The sequence below is a fragment of the Kwoniella botswanensis genome, chromosome 2 (genome assembly GCF_036426115.1).
Source record: "Kwoniella botswanensis chromosome 2, complete sequence".
Classification (NCBI taxonomy): Eukaryota; Fungi; Basidiomycota; class Tremellomycetes; order Tremellales; family Cryptococcaceae; genus Kwoniella; species Kwoniella botswanensis.
The window spans coordinates 1,550,429-1,576,188 of NC_088600.1; the positions used below are offsets into that span (position 1 = coordinate 1,550,429).

General features: G+C 44.5%; 7 protein-coding genes across 7 annotated transcripts; 2 read left to right on the forward strand and 5 right to left on the reverse strand.

The window, feature by feature from the left end:
* Positions 1-148: 148 nt before the first annotated feature.
* L199_007479 (uncharacterized protein) lies at positions 149-3,246 on the forward strand (the record flags this gene model as incomplete). The annotated part of the gene is made up of 13 exons (XM_064893168.1): positions 149-183; positions 254-318; positions 394-767; positions 887-966; positions 1,049-1,221; positions 1,333-1,501; positions 1,588-1,729; positions 1,876-1,947; positions 2,020-2,158; positions 2,240-2,348; positions 2,391-2,517; positions 2,594-2,672; positions 2,870-3,246. 13 exons carry the CDS (start codon positions 149-151, stop codon positions 3,244-3,246), a joined length of 1,941 nt encoding a protein of 646 aa, XP_064749240.1.
* Positions 3,247-3,876: 630 nt separating this feature from the next.
* Positions 3,877-5,789, reverse strand: L199_007480 (uncharacterized protein; the record flags this gene model as incomplete). Its single annotated transcript, XM_064893169.1, has 5 exons — positions 3,877-4,408; positions 4,473-4,658; positions 4,723-5,251; positions 5,310-5,406; positions 5,580-5,789. 5 exons carry the CDS (start codon positions 5,787-5,789, stop codon positions 3,877-3,879), a joined length of 1,554 nt encoding a protein of 517 aa, XP_064749241.1.
* Positions 5,790-6,338: 549 nt separating this feature from the next.
* L199_007481 (uncharacterized protein) lies at positions 6,339-11,066 on the forward strand (the record flags this gene model as incomplete). Its single annotated transcript, XM_064893170.1, has 18 exons — positions 6,339-6,491; positions 6,588-6,647; positions 6,711-6,925; positions 6,972-6,978; positions 7,029-7,056; positions 7,121-7,224; positions 7,287-7,372; positions 7,422-7,704; positions 7,763-7,942; positions 8,005-8,086; positions 8,158-8,267; positions 8,322-8,379; positions 8,439-8,831; positions 8,905-9,254; positions 9,311-9,649; positions 9,707-10,540; positions 10,717-10,832; positions 10,886-11,066. 18 exons carry the CDS (start codon positions 6,339-6,341, stop codon positions 11,064-11,066), a joined length of 3,579 nt encoding a protein of 1,192 aa, XP_064749242.1.
* A 571-nt stretch (positions 11,067-11,637) lies between these two features.
* Positions 11,638-12,586, reverse strand: L199_007482 (uncharacterized protein; the record flags this gene model as incomplete). Its single annotated transcript, XM_064893171.1, has 3 exons — positions 11,638-12,023; positions 12,177-12,470; positions 12,571-12,586. The coding sequence occupies 3 exons, from the start codon at positions 12,584-12,586 to the stop codon at positions 11,638-11,640; spliced, it is 696 nt and encodes a 231-aa protein (XP_064749243.1).
* A 1,791-nt stretch (positions 12,587-14,377) lies between these two features.
* L199_007483 (uncharacterized protein) lies at positions 14,378-19,250 on the reverse strand (the record flags this gene model as incomplete). Its single annotated transcript, XM_064893172.1, has 35 exons — positions 14,378-14,503; positions 14,574-14,582; positions 14,651-14,668; positions 14,733-14,793; positions 14,860-14,895; positions 14,957-14,997; positions 15,058-15,113; positions 15,174-15,237; positions 15,302-15,389; positions 15,449-15,583; positions 15,649-15,806; positions 15,872-15,946; positions 16,014-16,067; positions 16,120-16,179; positions 16,249-16,414; positions 16,465-16,480; positions 16,547-16,622; positions 16,670-16,694; positions 16,756-16,909; positions 16,973-17,010; positions 17,071-17,151; positions 17,211-17,267; positions 17,315-17,413; positions 17,479-17,687; positions 17,746-17,790; positions 17,851-17,942; positions 17,999-18,095; positions 18,154-18,324; positions 18,398-18,443; positions 18,504-18,614; positions 18,674-18,730; positions 18,795-18,876; positions 18,946-18,963; positions 19,034-19,097; positions 19,233-19,250. 35 exons carry the CDS (start codon positions 19,248-19,250, stop codon positions 14,378-14,380), a joined length of 2,703 nt encoding a protein of 900 aa, XP_064749244.1.
* A 988-nt stretch (positions 19,251-20,238) lies between these two features.
* On the reverse strand, positions 20,239-23,044 carry L199_007484 (uncharacterized protein; the record flags this gene model as incomplete). Its single annotated transcript, XM_064893173.1, has 23 exons — positions 20,239-20,247; positions 20,298-20,314; positions 20,375-20,401; positions 20,462-20,597; positions 20,663-20,680; positions 20,741-20,815; positions 20,870-20,894; positions 20,958-20,998; positions 21,055-21,110; positions 21,170-21,318; positions 21,381-21,515; positions 21,564-21,682; positions 21,745-21,777; positions 21,836-21,904; positions 21,967-22,026; positions 22,099-22,115; positions 22,175-22,217; positions 22,283-22,383; positions 22,450-22,503; positions 22,567-22,592; positions 22,706-22,797; positions 22,855-22,879; positions 22,941-23,044. The coding sequence occupies 23 exons, from the start codon at positions 23,042-23,044 to the stop codon at positions 20,239-20,241; spliced, it is 1,431 nt and encodes a 476-aa protein (XP_064749245.1).
* A 27-nt stretch (positions 23,045-23,071) lies between these two features.
* L199_007485 (uncharacterized protein) lies at positions 23,072-25,386 on the reverse strand (the record flags this gene model as incomplete). The annotated part of the gene is made up of 15 exons (XM_064893174.1): positions 23,072-23,096; positions 23,157-23,327; positions 23,392-23,586; positions 23,641-23,855; positions 23,913-23,957; positions 24,025-24,116; positions 24,184-24,280; positions 24,330-24,488; positions 24,544-24,589; positions 24,675-24,773; positions 24,829-24,876; positions 24,987-25,068; positions 25,129-25,146; positions 25,219-25,294; positions 25,357-25,386. 15 exons carry the CDS (start codon positions 25,384-25,386, stop codon positions 23,072-23,074), a joined length of 1,398 nt encoding a protein of 465 aa, XP_064749246.1.
* Positions 25,387-25,760: the final 374 nt, after the last annotated feature.

A 25,760-nucleotide genomic window follows, 5' to 3' on the forward strand; every position in this document is an offset into this window, starting at 1 on the left:
GGATCTTTACTTCGACTCGTCTCACTGTAGATACACAGAGAAGAAAGGAGAGTATAGAAGGACATATATCTTATCGAAGTAACTTTTCCATCTTCTGTCAAACCTCCTCACCCATATTTCAAGAATTCGATAATCAGTCATTACCACAATGAGCGAAATGGAATACTATATTGGATTCGATGTGTAAGTCGGCAGTCCTATCATTACATTCTCGACCTATATCACGAGCTAATATCGTCTACTACATATATAGCGGTACAGGCTCAGGCAGAGCTTGTCTGGTAGATAAGAATGGAAAATTGATCGCTGAGCATTCAGGTGGGTTGGGTTATCCATCTACATATGGATATACAAACATAGACTGATGAAAGACTGACCTTGTTAATTCTGTAGAGGCAACTCTCACTCATAGATCACCAACCGACCATCGAATCTTCGAACAATCCACATCCAACATCTGGTCATCTCTTTCCAAGTGCTGTAAGACCATCTTGGCTTCTTCCGGTATAGACCCCAAACAAGTCAAGGGAATAGGATTCGACGCTACCTGTTCCCTCGCCGTGGTTAACAAAGATGGTAGACCCGTTTCAGTCTCGCGAACAGGTTTATCCGAGGATGATGAGAAGGATGAAAACTTGGGTAGAGAAGATGCGGAGAAGGACGTATGGAATGTCATTCTCTGGGCGGATCATCGAGCTGAGGAAGAAGCTGAGAAAATCAATTCTACCGGAGAGGGAGTATTGGGCTTTGTAGGGAAGACTATGAGTGTGAGTGTTGTCTTTTGAAAATCATCCGGAATAGTATACCCTCTTTGTAGCATGTTTTCTTGATCTGATACATAATCACAAGATCCAAGCTAATGCAATGATCTGGATTGATAACACAGCTCGAAATGGAGATCCCAAAGACTCTGTGGTTATCGAAACATATGAAATCTGATAAATTCAAAAACTCCATGTTCTTTGAGTAAGCTATATTTGACTGACTGCATACCAATGATCAAGATGAGATTAGCTGATAGTTGATGATTTGGTATGATTTTATATAGTTTACCAGATTGGTTGACCTACAATGCAACCTCCTCATTGGCCAGATCAGCATGTTCCCTCACTTGTAAATGCTCGTTCGTACCACCCGGAGCGAAGATGGTACATGAGTGCGACGGGAATAAAGAAGAGGTCAGTAAAGATGGTTGGTCAGCTAGGTTCTTCAACAAAATTGGTAAGTTGTGCATGCCCATACCACGATTGTCGGAGCTATTTCTTCCTGACCATCTGATGTGAGATCCAAATTACTGATGAAATCTGTATTTGTTGGTCTGTACTTTTTCAGGCCTCGAACAAATGGTTGAAAATGATTTCGAACAACTAGGTGGTATACCAGGTAAAAACGGTTTGGTCCTGACTGCTGGTCAGCCAGTTGGTAAAGGTTTGAGCAAAGCTGCTGCGGAATCGTTAGGTTTGGTAGAGGGTACTGCTGTAGGAAGCGGTGTCATTGATGCGTGAGTGGTCTCAAACCCAATACTTCCTGTGCCAAGCAGACTTTTGGTTGGAATGACAGAAGCTGAAAGCTCGTTTCGGGTGATAGATACGCAGGATGGATCGGTACTGTAGCCGCTGCCCAGGGCGAAGGACAGCCTAAGCCCAGTCTTGAAGATGCAAGTTCAAGATTGGCTGCTATTGCCGGTACGAGTACTTGTCATATTGCTCAGAGCAAGGAAGGTATCTTGGTTCCTGGGTGAGTTGTTTCTGATATAATTGAGCAGGAGATCAAGGGACTGACGACTGTAATGATCCTTTTGTAGTGTTGTAAGTCTTCATAACTGAACGAGCTCCCAGGAGCCATTGATAATAGCTGATGTTGGTGGCATCACAGTGGGGTCCTTATCGAGATGCTGTCTTCCCTGGATTATGGATGAACGAAGGTGGTCAATCATCCACTGGACAGGTGAGTTTCTGATAACCTCAACTAGATTGCGACCAGTTCCGCGATGATATGCTGATTCACCTATTGTTTTAGCTCATCGACTTCATGATGCAAACTCATCCTGCGTACCCTAAATTAGTCGAATTATCCAAGAAATCAGGTAAAAGCACTTTCGAGTTATTAGGCGATAGGTTGGAGGAAATGATGAAAGAGAAGAATGCACCTACTCTGAGTAAGTCAAGCTCTCCTTCGGCTGAGTATGATTTCGAAAACTTGGGAGATGAGCTGATTGACTGATGTTTGTCGTGAATAGCTCATCTCACCAAGGATTTACATTTCTATCCTGATTTGGTGAGTCATATTCCGGCTATGATTGTAAATAAGATCAATCTGACTGATTTTCATCCTGTGTTCATAGCACGGTGAGCTACCACACACGATATGTCCGATGACGACCATCTTAGCTCATTTTGTGGTTTATCAGGAAACCGATCCCCTCTAGCCGATCCTCGAATGAAAGGTTCCATCGTCGGATTGACCTTGGACGATAGTTTGAGTGATTTGGCAGCTAAGTTCAACGTCACGCTTGAGGTGAGCTATCATCTCCTTAGACATTTTGGTCTTCATACGATTGTCTAGCTGACGGATCAATGATGATTCCAAATAGGCAATCGCGCTTCAAACGAGACATATTGTAGATGAGATGAACGCCAAGGGACATAAGATTGATTCGATCTATATGAGTGGTGAGTGAATTCCTGATGTGACTCGGCGACAGTCTGTGCAGATGGTCAGAGGAGGGATACGGAAGATCAGGGAATGTAAGAGAAGAAAACAGGAAGGAAAGCTGGGAGTCAACGAGGAGAATTTGACATTGAAGCTGGACATCGAACGACCAATTAAACAAAATACGATATGTACTAACTATCAAATCACAATGTAGGCTCTCAAGCCAAGAACGGACCACTCATGCGACTTCTATCTACCGTTCTCCAAATGCCCGTCATCATCCCACCTCAACCTTCTGCTGCGGTCGTCCTGGGAGCAGCGATGTTAGGTAAATACGCATATGACATTTCGCTGGAGAGACAATCTCAAGAGATAACCTCGCAGGAGGAAGCGAAAGCTGCGAGTGAAAAGGATAAAAACAAATTATGGGACGTTATGGTTTCCATGACTCATCCTGGCAAGACTGTCGAACCTCGTTCCGACGAGTTGGGAGAGAAGGAGAGAAAATTGTTAGATGTTAAATATAAGATTTTCAGAGAGGCTGTGGAGGTGCAGAGGAAATGGAGGGAAATGATTGCTCAGGCTGTGTAAGTGGAATTCATAAGGAAGTTTACATGAGGGTATGGATATGGATAAACGGGAAGGGAAAGTCAAGGAGAAGAAAGGGATTTACGTATATAGAATAAATAAATAAGTAGATAAATAATGCATTGAATTGAATTGTCAAAGGTTACGAGTATGATGATCATTGCAGACGGACAAGTAAAATTGAGTTGATTGTACACATATACTGTAGAACAAGTCAAATTGATGAGTAGATGAAATAACATAACGTCAGTTCTCATTTCTCTCATATTGTAGTGGAGGATCACTTCACGTGAGTGAACTCCAAATACAGATTTAGAAATGCACAGTGTATATCCGTCCACAGATTGTTACATGCTATATGATCATCTTCTTCAAAAACATATCGTACAAATATTTCGAAAATGAAAAAGGAATGATAAGTTGGAATACTAGTTCTTAAAATGCTTACATTGTGAGTATTTCTAAGCTAGAAGAAGCAGAACAAATATGAAAACATTTGAAGTAAAGAGCAAAGCTAAAGATGGGTTATCTAAATGTTGTGTATATATAAATACTTCGGCTTCTCTCTTATATGATCATCTTCATCCTATTCTTCATCGTGCCTCTTCCCTTTGTACTAGGTAACTAACCGATCTACTTGGTGTGGGTAGTGGCGTTGTTGTAAGCCAAGAGGTTAGGTGAACCAGCAGGGAGGTCAGTGAGTTTACCAGTAGATGCCAAAGCGACCAAAGCCTTCTTGAGTTTGGCAGGGGTCAAAGTGTCCTTGGAAGGTACAGGGGCGACGTTGACTTCGGTCTCAGGAGTAGGTAAAACAGCTTGAGCAAGTTTAGGTAATAAAGAGTAAGCTTGAGCGTACAATCCTCCGGTGGCTGAGGTAGTCTCATCTTGAATGTTGAGAGCGTTGAAAGTCTCGGTACCGTGGATGGAAACGAGGTAGGCAAGAAGACCACAGATGTGAGGAGAAGCCATGGAAGTTCCAGAGATGGTGTTGGTAGTTTGGTTTCCGCCGATCCAAGTTGAGAAGATGTTCAATCCAGGAGCGAAGATGTCAACGCATTTACCGTGGTTGGAGAAGTAGGCTCGCTCGTCACCCAAGGTGGAAGCTCCGACGGTAACTGCCTTTTCAGCCGCAGCGGGAGAGTAGTTACAGGCGTCTTTGTTGTCACTGTCAGGTAGAAGTACATGATGAGTCAGTGATGATTGCTTTCCGGCATTATTGGATAACTCACTTTCCAGCAGCGACAGCGAAGTGAAGACCAGCTTCAACAGCGGCGTTGACAGCGTCATCAAGAGATTTGGCCTTACCACCACCGAGTGACATGTTGGCGACGGATCCCTTGTACTTGGTCTTGCCGGTGGCGGCGAGTTCCTTGGCGGCATCGGCTTTCTCAGCAGCAGCAGCCTCGGCGGCCCATCTATGCAGAGTGAAAGGTAACGTAAGCATATGTAGTTACTATTGAACTGTAAAACTCAACTCACAAGACACCAGCAACTACATCGGACATTGATCCAGAACCGTTTGAGCCCAATACCTTGACGGCAACCAACTTGGCGTTCTTAGCTACACCGTATTTCCTTGAACCGACAGTACCAGCACAGTGGGTACCGTGACCATTACCATCCTTATCTACATCGTTCTTAGGGATAGTTTTACCCCATTTAGCTCTACCTTCGAATTCGACGTGATCGATGTTGATACCGGTATCGATGACATAGGCGGTAACACCGTCACCACCATGAGAGTCGTAGTGGTATTCGGTGAAAGTAGATAGTTTCAATTCGTTTCGGTGGGAGATTCTGGCTAAACCCCATGGTGCGCCTTTCTCGGTTGCGATCCCCTCACTGGCAATTTCATCTCCCTCGTCATCGGAAGAGGAAATAGCGGAAGAGAGCCAGTCGTCGACTCCATGAGGGATATCTTGAGTACGCATGATTTGATCTCGCTCAACATATTCGACTTCAGGTGAAGATCGGATAGTGTTAAGAGTGTTGGCAGAGAATTTACCAGCTGTCAAGAGGAGAGTAAGTCAACTATCACTTCGGTGAAGACTGGCAGCTGTACTCACCATAACCGTAGTATCCATTATCGGAAGTAGGAGGTTGGTATACATGTTTGATACCGCCGGTATCTACTTCACCGTTGGAAGAGAATGAATAGAGGGGCTGTAGAGATATGCATGTATCAGCTGCTGATCATGTGATGATGTGACGGTGACAGTATATGAGTGGGAAGTTGAGTGAGTGCGTGAAGAGTACCGTCAAGGTCCCCATCTCCACTGTGGTGATAGGGATGTATGGTAAGTTGAATGATAAGATGAATATCGAGGTTAACTCACATCCGCACCATGCTCTTGCTCTACTCCACTGAGATGGAGAGCGATTTGATTGGCATCGATACCCTTCTTGAAGACGACGATGTAAGCATCATCGATGTGTTCACCGCTCTCTGAAAGAGGAGCTAGTTTGCCTTCCTCGGAGGAAGGGTTGATAGGGGTGGCAAGAGCCAGGGTGGGTAAGAGTAAAGCTGTAGCTAATTGGAAACGCATCCTGTGCGATTTGATAACTCTACTTTTCTAAAGAAAGAGGAGGGATAGCACAACGATGAAGTAGCTCTGATGTAAGTGTATATGTATGAAGTGAATTGGATAACGGAGAGATGAAGCAAGAAAGGAAGAGATAGATAGAGTGATAGATGGATGATGTGCTATCGTCTGATTGATTGACTGCTATCTCGTACTAACACCGGTCAGCCCGGTACAACCAAGTGGGACGGACACCCCCCAAATATGGTAACTGAGCGATGACGAAGTGCACTACTATCACTATCTTCGCACATAACCGGATGAGGGAAGTGGCATGACGGGAAATCACCCGATAAGGTAAATCACGCACAACGGCCGAGTCAACCGATACCACCATATTTTATGTATGGGCACCACTTACAGCTTGACATCACGTTTGACCTCCACTCTGCACGTCCATCGCAAAGTCATCTCGAGTCCAGTCAACCAGTCTCACTGTCACTCCTTCATCATCACTCTCATCAGCTCATATCTTTCCTCTACATCCCAGGAGATGATGAGGCACTGAGCGCTATGCCACCCAAAGACTCATCTTCTAATATCCCCACTCAGCTCACCGCAGCTATCAAGAAAGTGCGGGATGCTTTAGAAAAAGATAAGGAACCAGGGTGGATTGACAGAGTGCAGGCTTGGGCTGCAGGAAAGAAGAAGCTGGAAGCTCTATTGGTACGTGCATGATCATTATCACCTATACCCTGAACAATGGTTCATCCCCTCGGGCAGCAGAGGGACCTTGCTGATTAGTATTTAAATACCGCATAGCTTGACCCGAAATTCTCTTACACCGTCTTTCACGAATACCTCATCTGGGCCGATGAAAATGTAAGCTGTCCATCTTCTGTAGTATGAATAAAGAGCTTAGCCTGTCTTTTCTGGGGTACGCAGCTCCTGAGTCTGGTGACAACTCCTTCAGCTCCCCAATTCTTCTCCTTTTTCTACACATTACTCGATCACCTCTATATCAGACATGTAAAACCTATTGTGGACGATGGCAGTGGTACCACTCCTATCACGAAGATTAATGAGACAATGGAGAAGGAAGATACACCGACAGGGATGATAGTCAGGGTGGGAAAGCTCACTTCCCACATTATGGAAGAGTAAGTTATGAATAAACGCCAGAAGATGAGCTGACATTTCTTTCAGCATCCTGGTAGGTACTGGCACGTCGTGAGAGATGACCACCTCTGACTGTGTCTTCAGCAACTATACTCCGACGATCATACTGGAAGTGAGTCGACAGAACCTCAAATCATGTTTAAAGGGGTCCATACTGAGCTCATAGTCACTCGCAGCTCACGCTGACAAGCTTCATACAAAGCAATGGATTCAACTTGTCACGGATCTTCTCCTCGTCTGTATGACTACTGGAATGGGAGAGGACATACTCCAAAGTAGCGTAAGTGATGTCTGTATTTACTGTGCATAATGCACTTTTCACTGACTATCATGGGCCAACAGCTCTGCGAACTCCTCTTTACTATTGCTTCCGATACTGATCATAACCAAGGGAAAGCTATACTGCAAGATCCCTCAGTCCTAGGATTGTAAGTCATAATGGGATAGGTTCGACTATTCTGGCTGACGGTATCTCAGTGGAAAATTAGGTTCCTTTCTGTTTCGAAGCGAAGGTGAGAATGTGCCTTGGTATCACGGACGAGTGTTATTCGAAGCTAAACCCTCACACCCTTCAGCTACCGGTACATCCATCTGGCTGCTTCGCATTATTGCTGCACTGCTTCCTCGCTTCACAGGTGGTGAGAACTTGGAAAGGACCAAAGCTATTCAACGAATTGTAACGAGTCAACAGTGGGACAAGAGTATTGTTAAGGAGGCGTTCGCTGCAATAGGAAGGATGACGCCTACTTCCAAGCCATTTGTGAGATGCGTTATATACGGTATATCAGGATACTGAAGCTGACATCAGGCTCCATCAGGAAATCATGAACATCGTCAATATACTGATGAAAGATACTACTCATACTAGACCAAAAGGATTTCAAGTGACTTCTTTCACTGTGGATGGGGTCAACCAATTAACCTCCAACAAATCTCAGCGATACCTCAACCAAGGTCAGATCATCATTTACCTTGATGATTGGGGTCTGGTATGCAAGGTGAGCAACGTGTCGTCTCGCAACAACGCCCAGTGATAACAAAAGACTGAGTGCGCTGTTAGGCTTTCGATCAGCAAGATTCTGAACAAGATATGGCTTTTCGAATTCATAGAATTCTCCAATTGGTCCGTTCGGGTGGATCTGGTAAGCTAGGACTATTTCGACTTGAACAAGGGGTCTGAAGAGACTCTGTTGGTTTTCATTGCTATGAATAGGGTTCGATTTCACTTATCAGAAAGAAACGGGTGATGGACATCTGCGAGTTCACCTTAGCATTGTGCCTGAACAAGCCCAAGAATTTTATGGACTCGTCGTTACGAAAGCTGTAAGTAACCCTCTATGATCGTACGGGAGATCCAACACTGATAGTAGATTACAGGTGAAGGATATCACCCCCTACAAGGTTCTTGTTGGCGACTCGAATATCGATATCAATGGTGTGTTATTTTTATGTACTGTGTATCCAAATACTGACCTATGGGGAATTCTGGTCTAGATGCTCTCTCAAACGTCCCGCAAATCGACGACGCGGATGTACAAGCTGCCATTGAAAATCTCAACAGCTCATGCCCGAACGTACTCACCCAAACTATTGAAGACGCCTTTACTTCCGTAGCAGAAGAACGACCCAGATGGAAAGCTGCAACCGTTGCGGCTTCTCATGTATCTCAGCAGATAACATCACAAGTATCAGTCAAGGACGCTGATTCATCAGTCAATACCACCGGAGAGGAAATCGAGAGTCAAGCTGATTATGTCGAGGTGGAACGAGAGGAGGAAAGGAAGGATGGCGAAGCTGGAGGCGACGATGAAGGACAGGACCTTCCGCCGCTTTCCCAACAGATTGCGATGAAGCCTGTCAATGCCACGACTCGCTCGGCTAAGAAGTGTGAGTAACAACTAACTGCCGCCAACCTGTGAGCTGTTTACAGTAAGATAGCTGATATGAATGTGCTCTCCAGTCGGTAAATCTACAGCTAGTGGTACTCGCCCCTTCATCAAATCTAAAACTAACATGGACAATGACTCCGATGTGTCAGAAGCGGAAACGGCATCTTATCAGAAACACCCACCGAATGGGACTTCAAAGTCATCTGAGCCTCTTCTCAAGACGGTTCTCAATAAGGCTTCTGCGTCTCAAAGAGGTGGAGGATTCAAGGTGCCCACACCCAGGTCGTCAGCTGTGACTGCTACTCTCCACGATCAGATACAGAAAGGATTATCCACCACACCTGCAACTATCAGGACTGCTAAGGCGACTACAACTACAAGCAATGCCACTTCTCAAAGGAAGGGTGGCCAAGATGACAAGGTAGGCTATCTCGCTGCTAGCACAGAGGTATACAAGCCGATGACCACACTACGTAGCGAACCCGTAAAGCAGAAAATTCGCCCAGAACCCGATCTGCCGCTTCCAAAGCTTCTGTGCCATCTGGTTCTCCCCGTAAACCACAAGCGAAGAGGAGATCCCAGTTTCAGGAAGAGCTGGACAATGATGAAGACGAAGCTCCGGAGGAACACGCTCCTTTACCGTGGGAAGTCCGGGACAATCAATCACTCTCCAAGGTTACCACGAGAAAGCAAAGGTTATCCGACATGAAAGGCAAGTCGGTGGCATCTAAATTGACACCTCCCCCTGCTCCTCCACCATCCCCACCGCTGCCTGGATCAAGTCCGCCTCAGCAAGACATACCCATGAACGAAGAGGTAAGATAGCTTTGTATATGGCAAAAGCCACATTACTGACTTAGGCAATCTTGATAGGACACCCGTCCAGTTTTATTAGATACTGTCGAAAAAGCTGTTTTCGCTGTTCATCCCAGTACAAGATCGTATATCGATAATGCCAAGAGAGTCACGATTGATCGCCCTTCACAAGATCTCGGTACATCCAATGTCGATGCTGCTGCTCAAGTTGGTTCCAGCCTGGCCAATAATTTTGAAGCTTTGAAACCGACTTCCAATGCGGTTGACCAATCAAGCTCCATCAGAGTGCAGCATGCTAAAACATCAGGTGCTGGGAACGGCACAGATGGGGCAAGTAGGGCAGAACAGACCACTGCTGACGAACCAATTGTCAATACCAAGATCGGTTCCGCTAGGCTCAAGGGGAAGTCAGCTGCCGTATCAAAAGTACCTCCTGATCAAGCCGCATCATCCTCCCGACTTGAAAGACGCCAAGAACAGCTTAGTCCGGCTTCGAAAGATGAAGACTCGCCAGATGAATCACCCGAATCAACAACACGACCTACAATTACTCGGAAATTCGTTGAAGCTCTGTTTGAGCAGTTGCGTCAAGATGAAGAGGAAGGGGAAATGAGAATCAAGAAAAAAGCTAGAATCGCTTTATTACCTTCTTTGTCGGCAGAGGAAGAAGATATACAACCTGCCAAACCTCAATTCCCCTCCAAGTCTAGGTCCATCAGGGACAATGGCCATGAACAACGAAAAGGAAAGACGAGGAAGTCAGATGAAAGCACACTCAGCAACAGCAACGAAGAGAGTAAGTGGGTCAGGAGAAGAAGTAATAGTGCGGAGGTCAAGGCTGTAAGTGAGGGTGAGAGGATGGAGTTGAAGGTGACGAGTGAGGTGGAGCAGGTGGGCCGCGAATATCGAAATGACCATTGACCCAGCTGATCACTTATATCTACCCTCGATGACCGACAAAGACTCTTGCGCAAGTTCATAACGTGAGCGACAAGATCGATATATCTCGACGAATAAATGAGTTATATGATGTGCTGAAGCGATGATATATGCTGGTCATGTTACAGCTAATGACCAAAGGTGCCAAGAGACGTTTGGAATCACCGATGAAACAAGTTCGATTGGCTGGTGGACAATTCAGTAAATTGGCCACCAAGTTAATTGATCATTTGCATAACGAGAGGTACGTGTTGTAAGTGTGTATAGGCCAGGCGCTGAATGATCTGGTGGTATTAGTAAAAACCACTTGAAAGGGTTTCACGAGAGGTGTAAAGCTACAAAAGAGAAGTACGATGCAATTACCAAGAACGAAGTAGGAAGTGTGTGGGATGAGTGTAAGGGTATCAATGAAGAGATGGATGGGTTGATGAGGGTTGATCGAGAGAGATGGGGTTTGAAAGATGTATTGTTCGAGTGATTGGTTGGATCGAGAATTGACGAGGAAGTAATTGTATGAGAACAGAAAAGCAGGTTAGTAATCATTTAGTAAAGGTTGTTGTAGATAGATTGTACCATGTTATAAGTCGAGATCGTCAGAGTTTCTTGTGTATACCCATATCTGGTAATATATCCCACATCGTTCCAAATTATGTCATGTAATCCATCTGTATGTTCTATCGAGAAAGGGATATCCGACCAAAACGAATACAAAGACATTGTTGTTCATGGAAGTAGTATGTATATAAAATGTCGTACAAAGGCGTAAAGACATAGATAGACGTAAACGATCTGTGAATCCGTTAATCCGTTGACAAGTGTTTTTGGTTTTATCAATAAGGGATCGACAGGTGGAGATGAAGACACGAGTATAAAGGTTACTACTGAAAATGGCTATATGAATCAGAAAATCAAGACGAGTATTGTCCGTGTAGATAAGGTAAGGTAAAAGCGAAAGAAGGAAAACGAAAATACGAACTATTGAAACAAGACTGAGATGAATCTTACATCACAAACCTCACAATTACTATGAAGACCGTGTCATGGGTCGTTTATAAGATCAAAGAAGCTTCCTCTACTAAGCCGATGGTCAATCCCACCTCCAACGTGCTCCATAAATGCCATACCCCCAAAATCATAACACTCAACAGAAGTATCATCTTCAACGAACTTCGCTTCGTCTTACTACCAGCATTGGAAGAAGGTTGAGAATGAGGATGACCAAGTAACTTGAGGAACGTATTGGAGAATTGAGGTTTACCACCTTGACTTTGCTGACAACTGGAGAAGGAGAGAGGTGTCTTGATTTTGGAATCTTTCGAAGATGACATCGATGTCAGTTGTTGGGAGGGGAGTGGTAAGGAACATGGAGCGAGGAGGACCACCTGTTTAGGTGGTGGGGTAGGTAATCGAGGGGAAGGTGGACGAGGTGGTTCGGCTATGGGTTGGGGTAAGGGTCAAACGGATTAGAACGAGATTCATATGCGGTGTTCAATATATCTTTTTGCCAAGGGGATGATAAGGATATGAAGAAGGACAAGGAGACAAATAGGAATAGGAAAAAGGATAGACTATTAGAAAAGATACTTACTCAATACTATCCCTGGAACTTCTAAACTCATCTCCCCCTCTTCACAATCACTTTCATCCCCCTCCCCTATCGCATTCCCATTGATCGTTTTCGGTTCGGGGGTAAATACCATAGCTCCCATGATGATTCTCGGCGTACTGGGCGTCTTAGGACTATCGAACGAGCTTGAAGTACTTGACGTGGAGGATCTTCGAGTAGGTGTGGAAGTGAATGACGAAGGAGGTGAGGTAGGGGTAAAGTATGGCGAGTAGATTGGTGGTGGGGTAACAGGTGAGTTGAAATCTAAGTGAAGACCTGTTCAAACGAATGACATCAATAACGGAGCCAGAGAGTATTGTTAATAGTGAGAGTGTAAGAGAGACAAAGGGAGTAGGGTTTTGGCAAGGTAACTCACGAGGTCGTTCAGGCATTTTGACTTGTAGAGTGTTCTTTCAGTTAATTCCAAGATAGGAGATACGATATGAAAGGATCGATTGTTCTTTTATTTCGTTCTTTCTCTGATTGGTATCTGGTACTAGTCCAGATATTTAAGCTAGAACAGTGACAGTCGAGTCGGTGCAGACGGTTACACTGATCTTGGGTTGATTTTATTGATTATGGTTCGATCGATAGATAGTCAAAAGAGCGTCTAGTTGCAAGTGTTGTTTTTAGAGTATAGTCGTTATAGTAAATGAGTGTGATTGACAGAGTTGGCCTTGGTGTTGGAGAAGATTAATTCGATTACAAAGACATTTGTGATTTGAAAGATGTATATATCCCAACAGATCTTTCACGTCTTCATCCACTATCTTTACTTGAAGTGTGGTAAGGTAGGGAGCAAGAGCGCTATGATCTTTTCTCCAATCGAGGCCTTGAGCAGGTGTCACTGTCGTACTGAGCTGTGCTATGCGATCGCACTGGACACCGAGTGAGTGGTAAGAGGGAATGTGCGTGGAGTGTGAGGGTAGCGTAGACCGGCGGAGTGTTGTTTCGGTACTGGTACGGACAATCGGAAGGGGGTGTTTGTGTTTGTTTGTTGACAAGCAAAGAGTGTGAGTCGTTTCAGATCTTCAGTATACGTATCAGTTCATTAGTCGTCGATAGTTGATGGTCGAGAAGAGCGTGAACTTGGTGAGTATGTTTGGATTGTTGTAAAGGAGTGTGAATGAGTGAGTCGTATGGTGTACGGTGTACGATCCAAAGTTGGCCCGAGCTGAACAAGAATCAAAAAGATGAACCAGCAATTTTTTGTCGAAGATGAAAATGATGATAGGAGGTAAGACAAGGAATGTTTGGTCGATGCTTCTATAGGATAGGAATATGATCGTCTAAACATCAAACATCATGCATGCATGCATGTATGGGAGAAACAGGTTGTTTGTTTGTGTCTCCACGAAAAAGATATAGCCCATCGGTAGGGTTAACGTCATTTTTGTACGGTATGAAAAGTTAATTCACCGTGAAAATCATTCTCGTCCCTCTCCTCTCAGCTTACAACCCTTATTTGCTCATATTCATTTGACCTGTTACAAATGCTCGTATGTCTGCATCATGGCGCGGTGACATAGGAGTACGATCATCATAATGTGTGCCATGCATACTCGCTGTGTCTTGCTGACTTGAATCGCCCTATCATTTTCACAGATTTACCATAAACTCATATTTGCCCATCATCCAATATCTCAATCATAAGACACGAATTAAGATACACACGATATGCTTGAGATGATATATCTGATAATATGATACTACACAGGATATCATATATGAAGCATTTCTTCAATATTGCAATCATATTTGCTATTTTTGCTATTTAAACATGGGATATACTACACGTGGGCGACCATAAGAGAATAGAACCGATTCGTGGAGGAAATAATTCGAATTGACACCCAATCGAGGAAATGATCCATTGCCTGACGAAATCTAGGTTTTGAGGAAAGAGATGCAAAGGTTGTTTTAGTGAGTGGATCACATGTACTGTTGAGGTGGACACCATCAGCTTATCCATCCAATCATCTCTCCAGTCATTTCGTACCGCTTCACTCACCCACACCACCTCGTTGACTATATCATAGTACCCAGTCAGCGTCACATCAACTTGATCGCAAGAGTCTTTCCTACTCACATTGCGGACTCTGTTCCAGTCTCTTGTCTAATCGGTATTCGGCAGATCAGTACTGGCTCTGGTAACTTTTTGAAGTGATCCCTATCAGATGAAATCACTTACACAATTGCTGGGGATCAAAACTTGCTTGAACAGTAACAGAAGATCCAGTGACGACCGAAGCAGTATCACTGGTGTCCTCGGGAGGGTAGACAAAATCTCTAGCTTTCCACGCGATCAACTATGTTGGGTAGACCTGCGTGTTAGCAATTTTTCCGCAGTCAACCTTCAATGTTGATGGTCGGACTCACATCGGCATACTATAAGAATACAAAGTGGTGAAGTCAGAGGAAAGGTAGACACGATATTTTGGCGAAACTCAACTCACGTAAACTACAGGAACGAGCTGTATATGATATAACAGTCACTTCGTCAGCGAACGTTGCTCGTAGAAGAAGCAAAGAACTCACAGACACCGCTCGGGAACTTCGCGCATAAGAGTAGCACAAATCGTTACAAAGACCTTGCATCCTATCCGCCGTGAATTAGTAGTGGATATCACGAACATCAGCTTAAGGATATCATTGCGATGAAAACACGAAACGTACGTTGTTCTCATCGATGACGACAACGCTGCATGCAACCTTAGATTCAGCTACCATTGATTAGAGGGATACATAGAATGAGGACATACTAGTGTGTAGGTCTGGCGGTACCTTGTAATCCCGCATGAGACTGTATATCACAGGTAAGCATATTCCTACATCGAGGAGATACAACCAAGCGGTTACTCACTTGTAGGTAAAAGTCAAAGGCGAAGGGATGAGTGACGTCCGTGTCAACCACAGTACCTGTTCAAGCTATCAGTGGAACTGTCTCAGGAAAAGAAGATTGTTACCCTTCCAATTTACCTGCTAATAAATTGCCAGTTTTATCGGTATCTCTTCTAACGTCAGCAAAAAATCTCATATGGTGCTGAAAACGGAACTTGTCAGATCGTATCTGCAGACTCAATTGAAGGTTACGAAGGACGACTTACTCTCTTAGCGCAGATGATCAAGGTGATCTTAGGATTGTATTTTGGATCAAGCTCTTTGAACGCTTGCCTGACCCGATCCATCTCGATTCTAACGGACACCTGCTGATCAGAAATGCCTCGAAAAGGATAACGAACCCGATTACTCACGTAGCGCATAGATCGTATTGACCCTCAGAAACTCCATCTCTGAAGAATAAGATCTTCTTAGGCTTGGACCCGGTCCTCGTCTCGAACAATTTTATATGATCCTTCATCATTGAAGTGAGATCATCTATCATTTCCCTAAGTCATTGGATCGGCCTCAGCCTGTAAATGCACAATCAGATGGATTTGGTAGCACGACTCACCGTCTTCCTGGCTGGACTCGGATACACGGTCTGAACATGTTGTTATCGCCATTAACGGCAGCCACGGACACAGCGATTGAAGGCTGCAATGCCTTATCCTTTCCAGCTGGGGGAGGGTGAGTGACATCGGCACCAATCAACATCGTGGTCTTATCGATCTGCAAAAGCCCGCTTCCGGTCAGCTTGTCCTGGTCCTTCGAAGATCCCTCGGCATTGGACTTACCGAAATTGGTATCGGCACCGCATGCGTAACTCCTCGAAGCTTGGAGTCGATCTTCATGGACAAATTACTCAGATACTAGGATTTAGTTATTCGACATGTCAGATCAAACGGTCACGATGTTGAAGATTCAGGATGAACATACCATAGAAAGCCCTTGTTCGAACTTGGCGGAGAGCATGATTTGAGTTACTACCGGCTTTTTGGAGGTTCAGCGTACATATTTTCAAACCGATTGCTCAGATACTAACCTTTGTAAGTTCGTTAGTAGCGATTCTCTTGATAGCTTGATATAAACCAGACTCCTTGAACTGACACGGTTTACATCATTTCAGCTTGGACATTACTACGAGTCTGCAGAGAAACTGCAGAAGACCTACTGGTACAACGATAACGATCAATTGGGGATAAACGTTTCCTCCGTATTTGGAAGCAAGATTCGCAGCGGCACTAAGCGATGCTAGGAGGTTTGTCAAGTCTCTCCTGTGGATCGGCGGTTCTCTGCCTTGAACGTTGCAGTCGTTTCTCGATAAGGTCGACATCAATCTATTGAACCGAATGAGTGATTCACCACCTTCCTAGCACTATGTACTTACTTCCCCATAACGGATCCTGCAAGAGCGATCTCAAAGTCAGCAGGCTAGATTTGCTCGTCACGTCTGCTATTCTTGTACTCACTGAGCCCGCCATCATCGAGGGATCTGTCAAAACACAAGATTGACCAGGCTGACAGAGGTACATTGGCTTTCACGAACTAGCCTCATCATCAGATTTCGCACGCTGGAGGGATAGCCGTCTCACCTTATTGTCATTCAAATTCCAAGCACTAAATACGCTCGTCCCTCAGTATATAGCCATATCGAGTATAGAAAGAATTTGTGACTCGCCCATTGATTGGTGTTACCGCTTTGCCCTTATAATTCACCTTAGGTGGATCAAGGATTCTCGCTTGCAGTTTCATCATGTTGGGGCTAACTTCAAGGCACCAGTCTCTTATCCTAGGTAGTCGAGAGTAATCGAGCTTGCCACGCCAACCCATGACTGGTCAGGAAAGGAGAAGATATTGTCAGCCTAAAACATATGTCAAGCGGAGCTAAAACCTACTCTGCTTTCTTCGATGATCAGGTGCTTTCGCTGCCACTCTGGAGTGAACAACGATTAGCTCCATTAACTCACAGTATGTCAAGAAAAGTCTGTCTCACTTTATCATTTCGGCAGTCTGATTGGACGACACTGCAGTGAAGGGGATACCATTGAATTCCTCGAGTTGAACGAACTCCATTCTATGAAGGTATGTGAACATATTTTCCTCGTTTTCACATTGAAGAGAATATGGACTTACGGAATCAACTTTCTCCCTCTGTCTTTGCCAGTCACAATCATAGGTAAGTCTGGATGCCTGATTGTAAGATTATACAGGAATTTGAAATATTCAACCGCAGAAACATCTTCTTCTGTGAACTGTTGTGTCCGTTGATCTCGAATCTGATCTGTGCAGCTGTTTCAGCTGTGAAGCCTTCGATTTTGCAAGGTCGTGTGGTTGTTCTGCGATCGAAAGGAGGGGTAGAATCAATACTCTACTCATGCAGGTCTCTGGTAAGGTTACTCACCGGTAGGTTAAGGTATATTTGGCACCCCAAAACAACTTTTTCAATTTTTCGTGACTGTATCGTCGGGACAGTATATCTGCCAAGCGGGCAGAGGAATTGCCCAATCCCGGACCAAAGCCACCTCTTCCTCTTGGACCACCTCTGGCACCTCTACCGCCTCTTCTACCACTACCGTTGCCATCGCCCATGAAGATTTCCGTTACGATTCCCTGGGCGAAAGATATCAGCTACGGGAACCATAAAGAATTCTGTAAATGCAAAACATACTAGCAAGTCCCCAGATCGGAAGAATGGACCATAAGCAGTATCAAGCTGAAGCAAAATCAAGAGCGTCAGAGACCAAATAATCAGGAAACTAGGAGCGATACTCACCTGAACCGCTGGAAGACCACTTTGGCTAGGGATGAAAGACTGAATGAATCCATTAAGAACCAATCCAGCTCCACTCATGGGCACAGCGTCATCTGGAAGACGATTTAGTACTTTGAGTTACCCAATAAAGCCAACTGTGACAACTCACCGAGAGCAAAGAATCTTCTACCTTGACCGCCTTTCGGAACAAATCGGCCATACAGATCTTGACGAAGAAGGGTGTTGATAGCAGCTTTTCCCATAGCCTTTGGGACTTGCTTCAGTATCGACCGTCCAGCCTCGACATATGAGATTTTCACTCACGACCATATCTCTCGTCTCGGGATCGAACGCTTGGCCTTGACAGTATGACAAGAGTACGTTCAAGTCGATCTCTCGGGCGAATTGAACTTTAACGTTGAAGACTCTGTTTTGTCTTCCTCCTTGAGTGGGAGCTTGCCCTTCCTCATCTTTGAGCTCGACCTTGAAGTTTGCCTATATAACAGTCGGAGTCAGTCAAGCTTTAAGGTGCGCCAGGACTTCAAGATGAGGAGGTTTTACGACTCACAACGGCCCCACTAAGTGGTAACTTGAAAATGGTATAAAAGTTACGTCTTGGACCCAACCTCGGAAGTCAGTTGAAGCATAAATGGATGAGTACGGGGAAAGCTCACTCCCTGTCAAATGCCGCTGCGGCAAGACCATCTCTGATTTGCCCTTCTGGGGCAGTAGCACAAAGCTCCTTCCAAATCTTCCATTTCAACTCCTTGTATTGTTTTCGGCCACTGAGGATATTCCATGTCAGCCTAACAGTCGACCAACCCACCTAGGATGAGAAGCCTACCCAGTTGAGTCCCTTGATCTGATGGTGGATTGTACATCGATATCTATATCATAATGACTATCATTGTCTCGGTCAGCGCCGTTATCTTTCGAAACTCTGAAGGGATAGAGTCAATACTCACTATACGATCATGTCACTCTTTTTGAATGTGACCGGAAACATGTTGGCAGTAACGGTGATTCTTTTGCCTTGACGACCGAAATCTGTGACAATGAAGAGTGTACGTCAATCAAGAGAGCAAGGCTGGAATTTTAGTAGCAGGTGGAACTTACCAGGTCTCGGTACGCAATCTGGATAGTATAGCACAGATTATCAGCAGCACGTCCATTCTTGAGCTTACGTCAAGTGAAGGGAACTTACGAGCGAGATCATCCTTGGCATCTCTTATCGACATGCTATTAAACGCATCTACGACTTGTTGAGTCTGATACCAGTCAGAAGAGAGATCATCATCTTACATTCATCCTCGGACGCTGTAAGGATATTGAGTATGAAAGTGAAATGAGGTATAAAAAGACGTGACCCCTCTGCCCTCTATGCAAAGTGAGTGAGAACCCACCTCAGTCGCGCCACTCATCTTGATTACAATCTACAGCTCCTCTCTATCAGACTCAAAGTACTAGATTCAAAGCTGGACTAGATACCAAGCTTCAATATAAAGTTGAGTGAGCACGAGAAAAGAAACAGGAGACAAAGAGAGGAGTGAACAAGTTTCGTATGTATGTATATATATATATGTTAGTGGTGAATTGATGGATTGATGGGTGAGAAGCAAAAGAAGCACATTCACACAAACATGATGCAACCTCGTGTCAACTCTTTTAGAGCCAAAAGTGGGTCAGTGCGTGAGGTGAGTGTGTCGCCCATCAGGTCAAAGGACCCCCTATCCTGATCGAACACGGTGCACAGATCACCGTTTCAATAAGCCTACAATCTTGATGATGATTTTATGATTGTTGTCTGTTCGTTTCGCATCAATGAAAAAAAAAAAAAAAAAAAGACGTGAGAACGATGAAATGAATGGTATTAGTGCAGGAAGGAATCGATTTTTCAAGTCATGTGGACAAGTACAAGATCTCCTCTTGATAGAGGATTAATTCAAGTACTGTATGAGTGATTGAGGTAATCCTATCTCAATAGTCGCATGAGCGCAATACTGTATCATGTAAACCAAGTGTGGACTAGACGGAAACCAGCACGATATGTCGTAGCTATACATTCCATACCATTCACATTATTGTGGCTGATTCCTTCACCATTGCTATGTTCAAAAGTTTACAGACCGAAAGAAAATTTGATGCCAATTCACAATATATCATTCAAAAATAGTAAAACCTCGAGAAAATATGAAAAGCAAGTCGGAAAAGAGTGTGGAGGAATATTGTAAATCAGACGTGATATGATAAATCATATTCACAGTTTGAGTTCAATCTTAAAACGAGCAAAATTGTAGAGAGATATTGTTGAAAAGCAAAGAGAGTGAAGAAAGTTTGGGTTTGTCGTTTCCGGAGTATTAGTCGAAGATCGGGAAGAGGTTTGATTCTATGAAACCATCTTCGACCATGTTACATATACTATCACAAGTCGTCAGCGATATACGACACCGCGAATACACAGAACTTACCCAACCGACATTGTTGACTGTAGATTGTATAAGTGATGGTCAGCTACGTCACAAAAAGCTATTCTATGTACACTTGCATTCCACATCAGCTTCAATTCGTTTTTCTGTCAGATTTCAATCATAAGTCAGCTCGGATTCCATTTGCTCAGATGAGGTGGACTGACTAATTTTGAGAGGGTCAAAAGTCATCGTTTCCCTCTTTCCTCCTGAGCCAGATGAGGGAGCTGTGGAAGCAGCTTCGGTTGTAGTGTCTTCATTGTATACCCAGTCTCGGACTTTTTCAGCGACTATGTCTGCATACTGGTGGAGGTACAGATAAATCAGCTGCCTCTCAGTATCAAGCAGCGATCTCGGGAATTACTCACATAAGCAACCGGAACGAGCTAAAGCGGAAAGAATACCGATCAGTATGAACTTCAGACTTCAACGCGATTGTAACTAACAGAGACAGATCGCGTAGCTCGAGCGAAAGTATAGCACAAGTCGTTCACAAGCTTTTGTAACTTGTCAGCAGTGTACTATGAAACTTCAAGGTCAGCTGTTCTGCTCTCAAACACACACCATCGACTCACCTTGTTCTCGTCGGCGACAACGACACTATCATTTTTTGAATTAGCTAAGAGCGGGCGCTGTACCGGATGAGTAGAATCGTGAGCTTACTAGTGGGTAGGCCTAGCGGTTCCTTGAAGACCGGCATGAGCCTGTACCACGCCCATCAGTACACATTGAGCTGGCATAGTGAGAGAAGAATTCTCACTTGTAAATAGAAATCATGCACCATAGGAGAAGTCACTTGTTTATCAACGATGGTACCTACGATCACAACGATCAGTCTGATATGTATACATGTTGTACTAACACAGAAAACTTACCAGGAGGAAGATTTCCAGTTCTGTCTCTGTCTTCGTCTTTTGCAGCGAAGAATCGCATGGCATGTCTCTTCGCACAGATGACAAAAGTGACCTTTGGCATATACTTCCCAAATCGTCTAGCAGCTCTTTTGATTGCTTCTACTTCGTACCTGCAATGAATCGATCGTATCAGACTCTGCCGAAACGGACGAAAGAGGACATCACCACTCACTGGACACAATGAGCGTACTGCCCTTCGGATACACCATCTCTGAAAAACAAGATCTTCTCTGGCTTGGCTTTTGTGTTCTTCTCGAAGGTAACGATGTGATCGTACATCATGTTCTCGAGATCTTGTATGGTCTCTCTGAGATCGAGGGTAAGCGCTAGATTGGAGAGGTATGAAATGACTTACACCCTCCCTTCTTGTTGTCTGATCGCAGGCGTAAATTTGTTATTTTCACCGTTGATAGCTGAGATGCTGACAGCGATTGAAGGAGAAAGAAGACCATCTTTGGGAGGAGGGTGAGTAACCTGAAGGTTCGTCCATTGCGTTAGTACCGGTGTATTCAGTAATCAAAGGGCTTTAGACTCACATCTGCTCCAACCATCATCGTATTCTTCTCAATCTATCGTGGCGGTTCATCAGTAGCGATCTTCATAACATCGGAAAGAAAAGACACTCACTCCATGATTAACAACGTGAGTTATACCACCGAGCTTGGCGTGAAGTTTCATGGCGACGTTACCACAGTACTGGTAGGGAAGACGTGCTTGGTCAGCAGAGGGATAGGTATACGCGATATGAGACGACTTACTTGATCGATTCCTCTATCACTCTTGATCTTCGCAGATTGTAAGCATTGGGTTACTACAGGCTGAAGAGTAAATATTTATTCAGCAATAGCTCGGGGAAGCGGGCACAATTACCACTGAAGACTATCACTTACTTTCAAGAGCCCTTCCGCTGCAGATCGTTGAGCACGTAAGCGTCGCTATCTTCTATTGATTAGTGCTTCAACTCACCAGCATTGGCTTTGATTGCCTTATACATGGGAGCATCTTTTTTCTGGCGTAGTAATATATTGTCAGTAATACTGATCGGATCCTCTATATTGAGTACGGGAAACTTACCGGCATAATGACAACGATCAATTGAGGGTTCAGCTTTGATTTCATATAAGCTTTCCTAGCCGCCTCTTGGAGACCGCCCTTGATTCCGCCGAGGAAGGTTTCTGGTAGCGATCAAAGAAGGCATTAAGCCTGATTGCTCCTTCTCTGTCGATGAAAGGGGAACTCACTACCATGCGGATCCCAAGTGAAGCAGTCAGGCTGTCTATTCTCGACCTTGCAGCCTGAAACGATATGTCAGAAGTGATGACCAATCAAAAATCCCAATGTACAGTATGATTACTTACCGTATTGACTCAGAACCGATGTGAAGCTATAGCTAAGTCAGCATTCGCTGTCTTTGACCAGATATCTTGCACATACAAGGTCACGAATTTCTCTGTTGAAAGGGTTAAAGTCTTAGCGTATGTCGACAATCTCGAGAACGGGCTTGTAAACTTACGCATATCTTGGACGTTGCATCTATCGTCAAAGGAAACAACGGACCAGGATTTAAGGGGTTTGCCAGGTCTCGAGAACTGTGAGAAAGGTCAGTCGGAATATCTCATGTATAGATCAAAGAAGGGTATACTCACTTGAACAGCCTTCAAATTCCAACCTCTGCACCGGAATGTATTCCATCAGCCATTACAAGCATTTACAATAGGCTAAGGTGACTTACCCGAAATTTGCTCGCAAGCTCTTACCTTGACCATATAGGACGTTGGGTGGGTTGAGGACTCTTGCAGGAACAGCATCATGTTCTTGTTGACTTCCACCCCCCATGCTTTGATCTTAGGCAAATTGCTGTAGTCAAGCTTCAATCGCCAAGAGTTGACTATGGGAAAGATAGCATCAGTACACCAAATATTGTTGCAACGACCGGAATGACACTCACTTGTTGCTTCTCGCTCGGGAGGAGGCTTGGCAGCATGTCGAATAATGTTTAGAGTCGTCAGACCAGGTACTTCCAAGATGGTAAGATGATGTACTTATCTCGGCGGTCTGGTCAGCAGTAAGTCTAACCATCGGAATCTTGTTGAAAGGTTCGAGCTTGACGAACTCCAAGCTGTCATGGATGTTTGATGAGCGGTCGTCTGAAGAGAGAAAATGGATCGTTTGAAAACACTCACGGAATGTAGTTGTTCTTACCATAAAGTACGCAAGGCAATCGAGGTTTAGTCACTTGACGATTGTATACTTCTTTATAGTATTGAGGAACAGAGACTTGTCGATCGGGTTTACCATCTTTACCGGTAAGATTAAACTTGAGTGCCTCAGCAGGTTGAGACGAAATCTTGGTCATCGTGAAAACCCGATCGGTAGACCTGCATAGAAGTTGCATCATCAGCTCAGTATTCAAAGCTGCGAGAATGACATACCTGTGGGTGACCTTAAACTTCGCCATCCTGAGGTATTCGTTCAACTTCCTGATTTGACCGGGATTCAGATCTTGGATTGAAGGAACGTGTCCGCTTTGTTGGGGAGGACCCCCTCTACCGCCTCTTCCACCTCTGTCAAAACCCCTTCCACCTCTACCACCACGACCGCCACCACCACCTCCTCCTCCCATACCGAGAAGTTTGGCGCAGACCTCCTACTCCGAGAGAGATGTCAGAGCATCAAACATGTAAAGTAGACATCTGGTACTTACTGGTAGCATGCCAGGCTCAATGAAAGCCGAGTAAGCCGTATCAATCTATATATACACGTGATGAGATCAAGCGTTATACATATCGTTGCAGACAAAACTTGATATAGCTTACTTGAAGTGCCGGGAATTGAGAAGAGGTCCATCGGAACGATTGTTGGAATCCTCTGTAGAGAATACCACCGTTGGAAAGGGGATAACCACCCTCTAGATAGGCGATTGCAACGTCAGCTAGGTGAATATCATTTACGAGGCATCGAGGGTTGATACGTACCTTCCGAGAAGAACCTTCGTCCGGCAGCACCAGACATGGTGTACTTCTTCGCCGGATCTTGCCTGAAAAGGACATTCATAGCTTGGATCGCAACGAGCTAAAGTCGGGCAGTCAGCGGAGTACAACGATCTCTATTGATCGCTCACCATTGTAGCTCGAGCTTGTTCAGTTTGTTTGTTGCCATGACCGTAGTCAACGATGGTTTGCAAGTCTACTTTTTGAGCGAACTGAATGACCGCCTTAAATCTTCTAGAGTCACTTTTAGGATCCTTTCCATCTTCCTTGAGAGCGATCATGACCTCGCACTGATAACGGGAGGGCTATCAGGTCAAGCATTCACTATATCAGATTGATACTCACTCTATCGCCTTGCATGGGAACCGGGTAAGGGGTATAGAAGCTCTTACTGCGAAAGGTGGGCTGATATCAGCTTTGCACTCCAAAGGGATATCTCAGCTGAACAACCAGAATAGGAAAAGAAACACACGTACACTTGATCATATGCTGCAGCATCAAGGGCTTTCTTGAGTTCTCCTTTAGCTTCCTTTACCATTTGATCCCATACTTGCTGAAGGAGAGCTCGAGGTTTCCTACGTCAATTGCTAGTCAATTCAAGCCTCCAAAAAGGAGATCAAGATTGCTCACTTTTGACCAGTGACTTTGACAACAGGGTTGATTTCAATATCGTAGTGACTGAGTAGAGAGATGATGGTCAGCTTGCTTCCTGTAAGATCGATAGATGAGGAGAAAAAGGAAGAAGCGAAGTTTGCGATTCTTTTCGTCGAAGGTTGAAACAAGCTTACTCAACGAGGGCACCTTCATTCTTGAATCTGGTCAAGTACATGTTGGCGTGAACGTCTATGGCCTTCCCGGCGGTACCGTAGCCTGGATGGTAGTAGGAATGTTAGTCATTTTCTTTCCTTTTCAATCGGTGAAGGATATTACCTGGTCTTGGAGGACAACCTGTTGATTCCAAAATAGCGTCAGTGATATCTTGGTGGGTAAGCTGGAGAGATAGAGAGGAGGTGGAAATACCATCGAGGGTTTCTTGCATTCCTCTGGTAGTACCAATAGCAAGGTTCTCCATACCAGAGATGAGATCACCGGGGTTCTGCAACGCACCAAATCAGCTCAACAAGTAAGTGGGAGAGAGAAGGAATATGAGAAACTCACTCCGGTCGGCTTGGATTTGGGTGTTGCCATGTTGATGTATTTGACTATTCGTTGATGTTTGTTTCAATTGTTTGAGCTGATGAGAGGGAAGAAGTAAATTGGATGTTAGCTACAATTAGCGAACAAGGCAGAACGACACGCCAGCGCGTGAATCTTATGCCAGCAGAATATTACGCAGATGGTTTACGAAGGATGAGAAGCTGGCTGAGGTACTCACTTGTTATAGGTGATACGAGTCGGATTACGAAGTTCAGTGGTAAAGAAGAAAAGGAAAACAAGAGAAGAATTTCTTGGTAGATAAAGGTTTTAACACCAATTTGGTAGATTGAAGTTCTGTAGTCAAGATAGACAGAACTACTTATGAGAAGCTCGTAGGGCAGTGATGACCACCGGAATTCGATTTG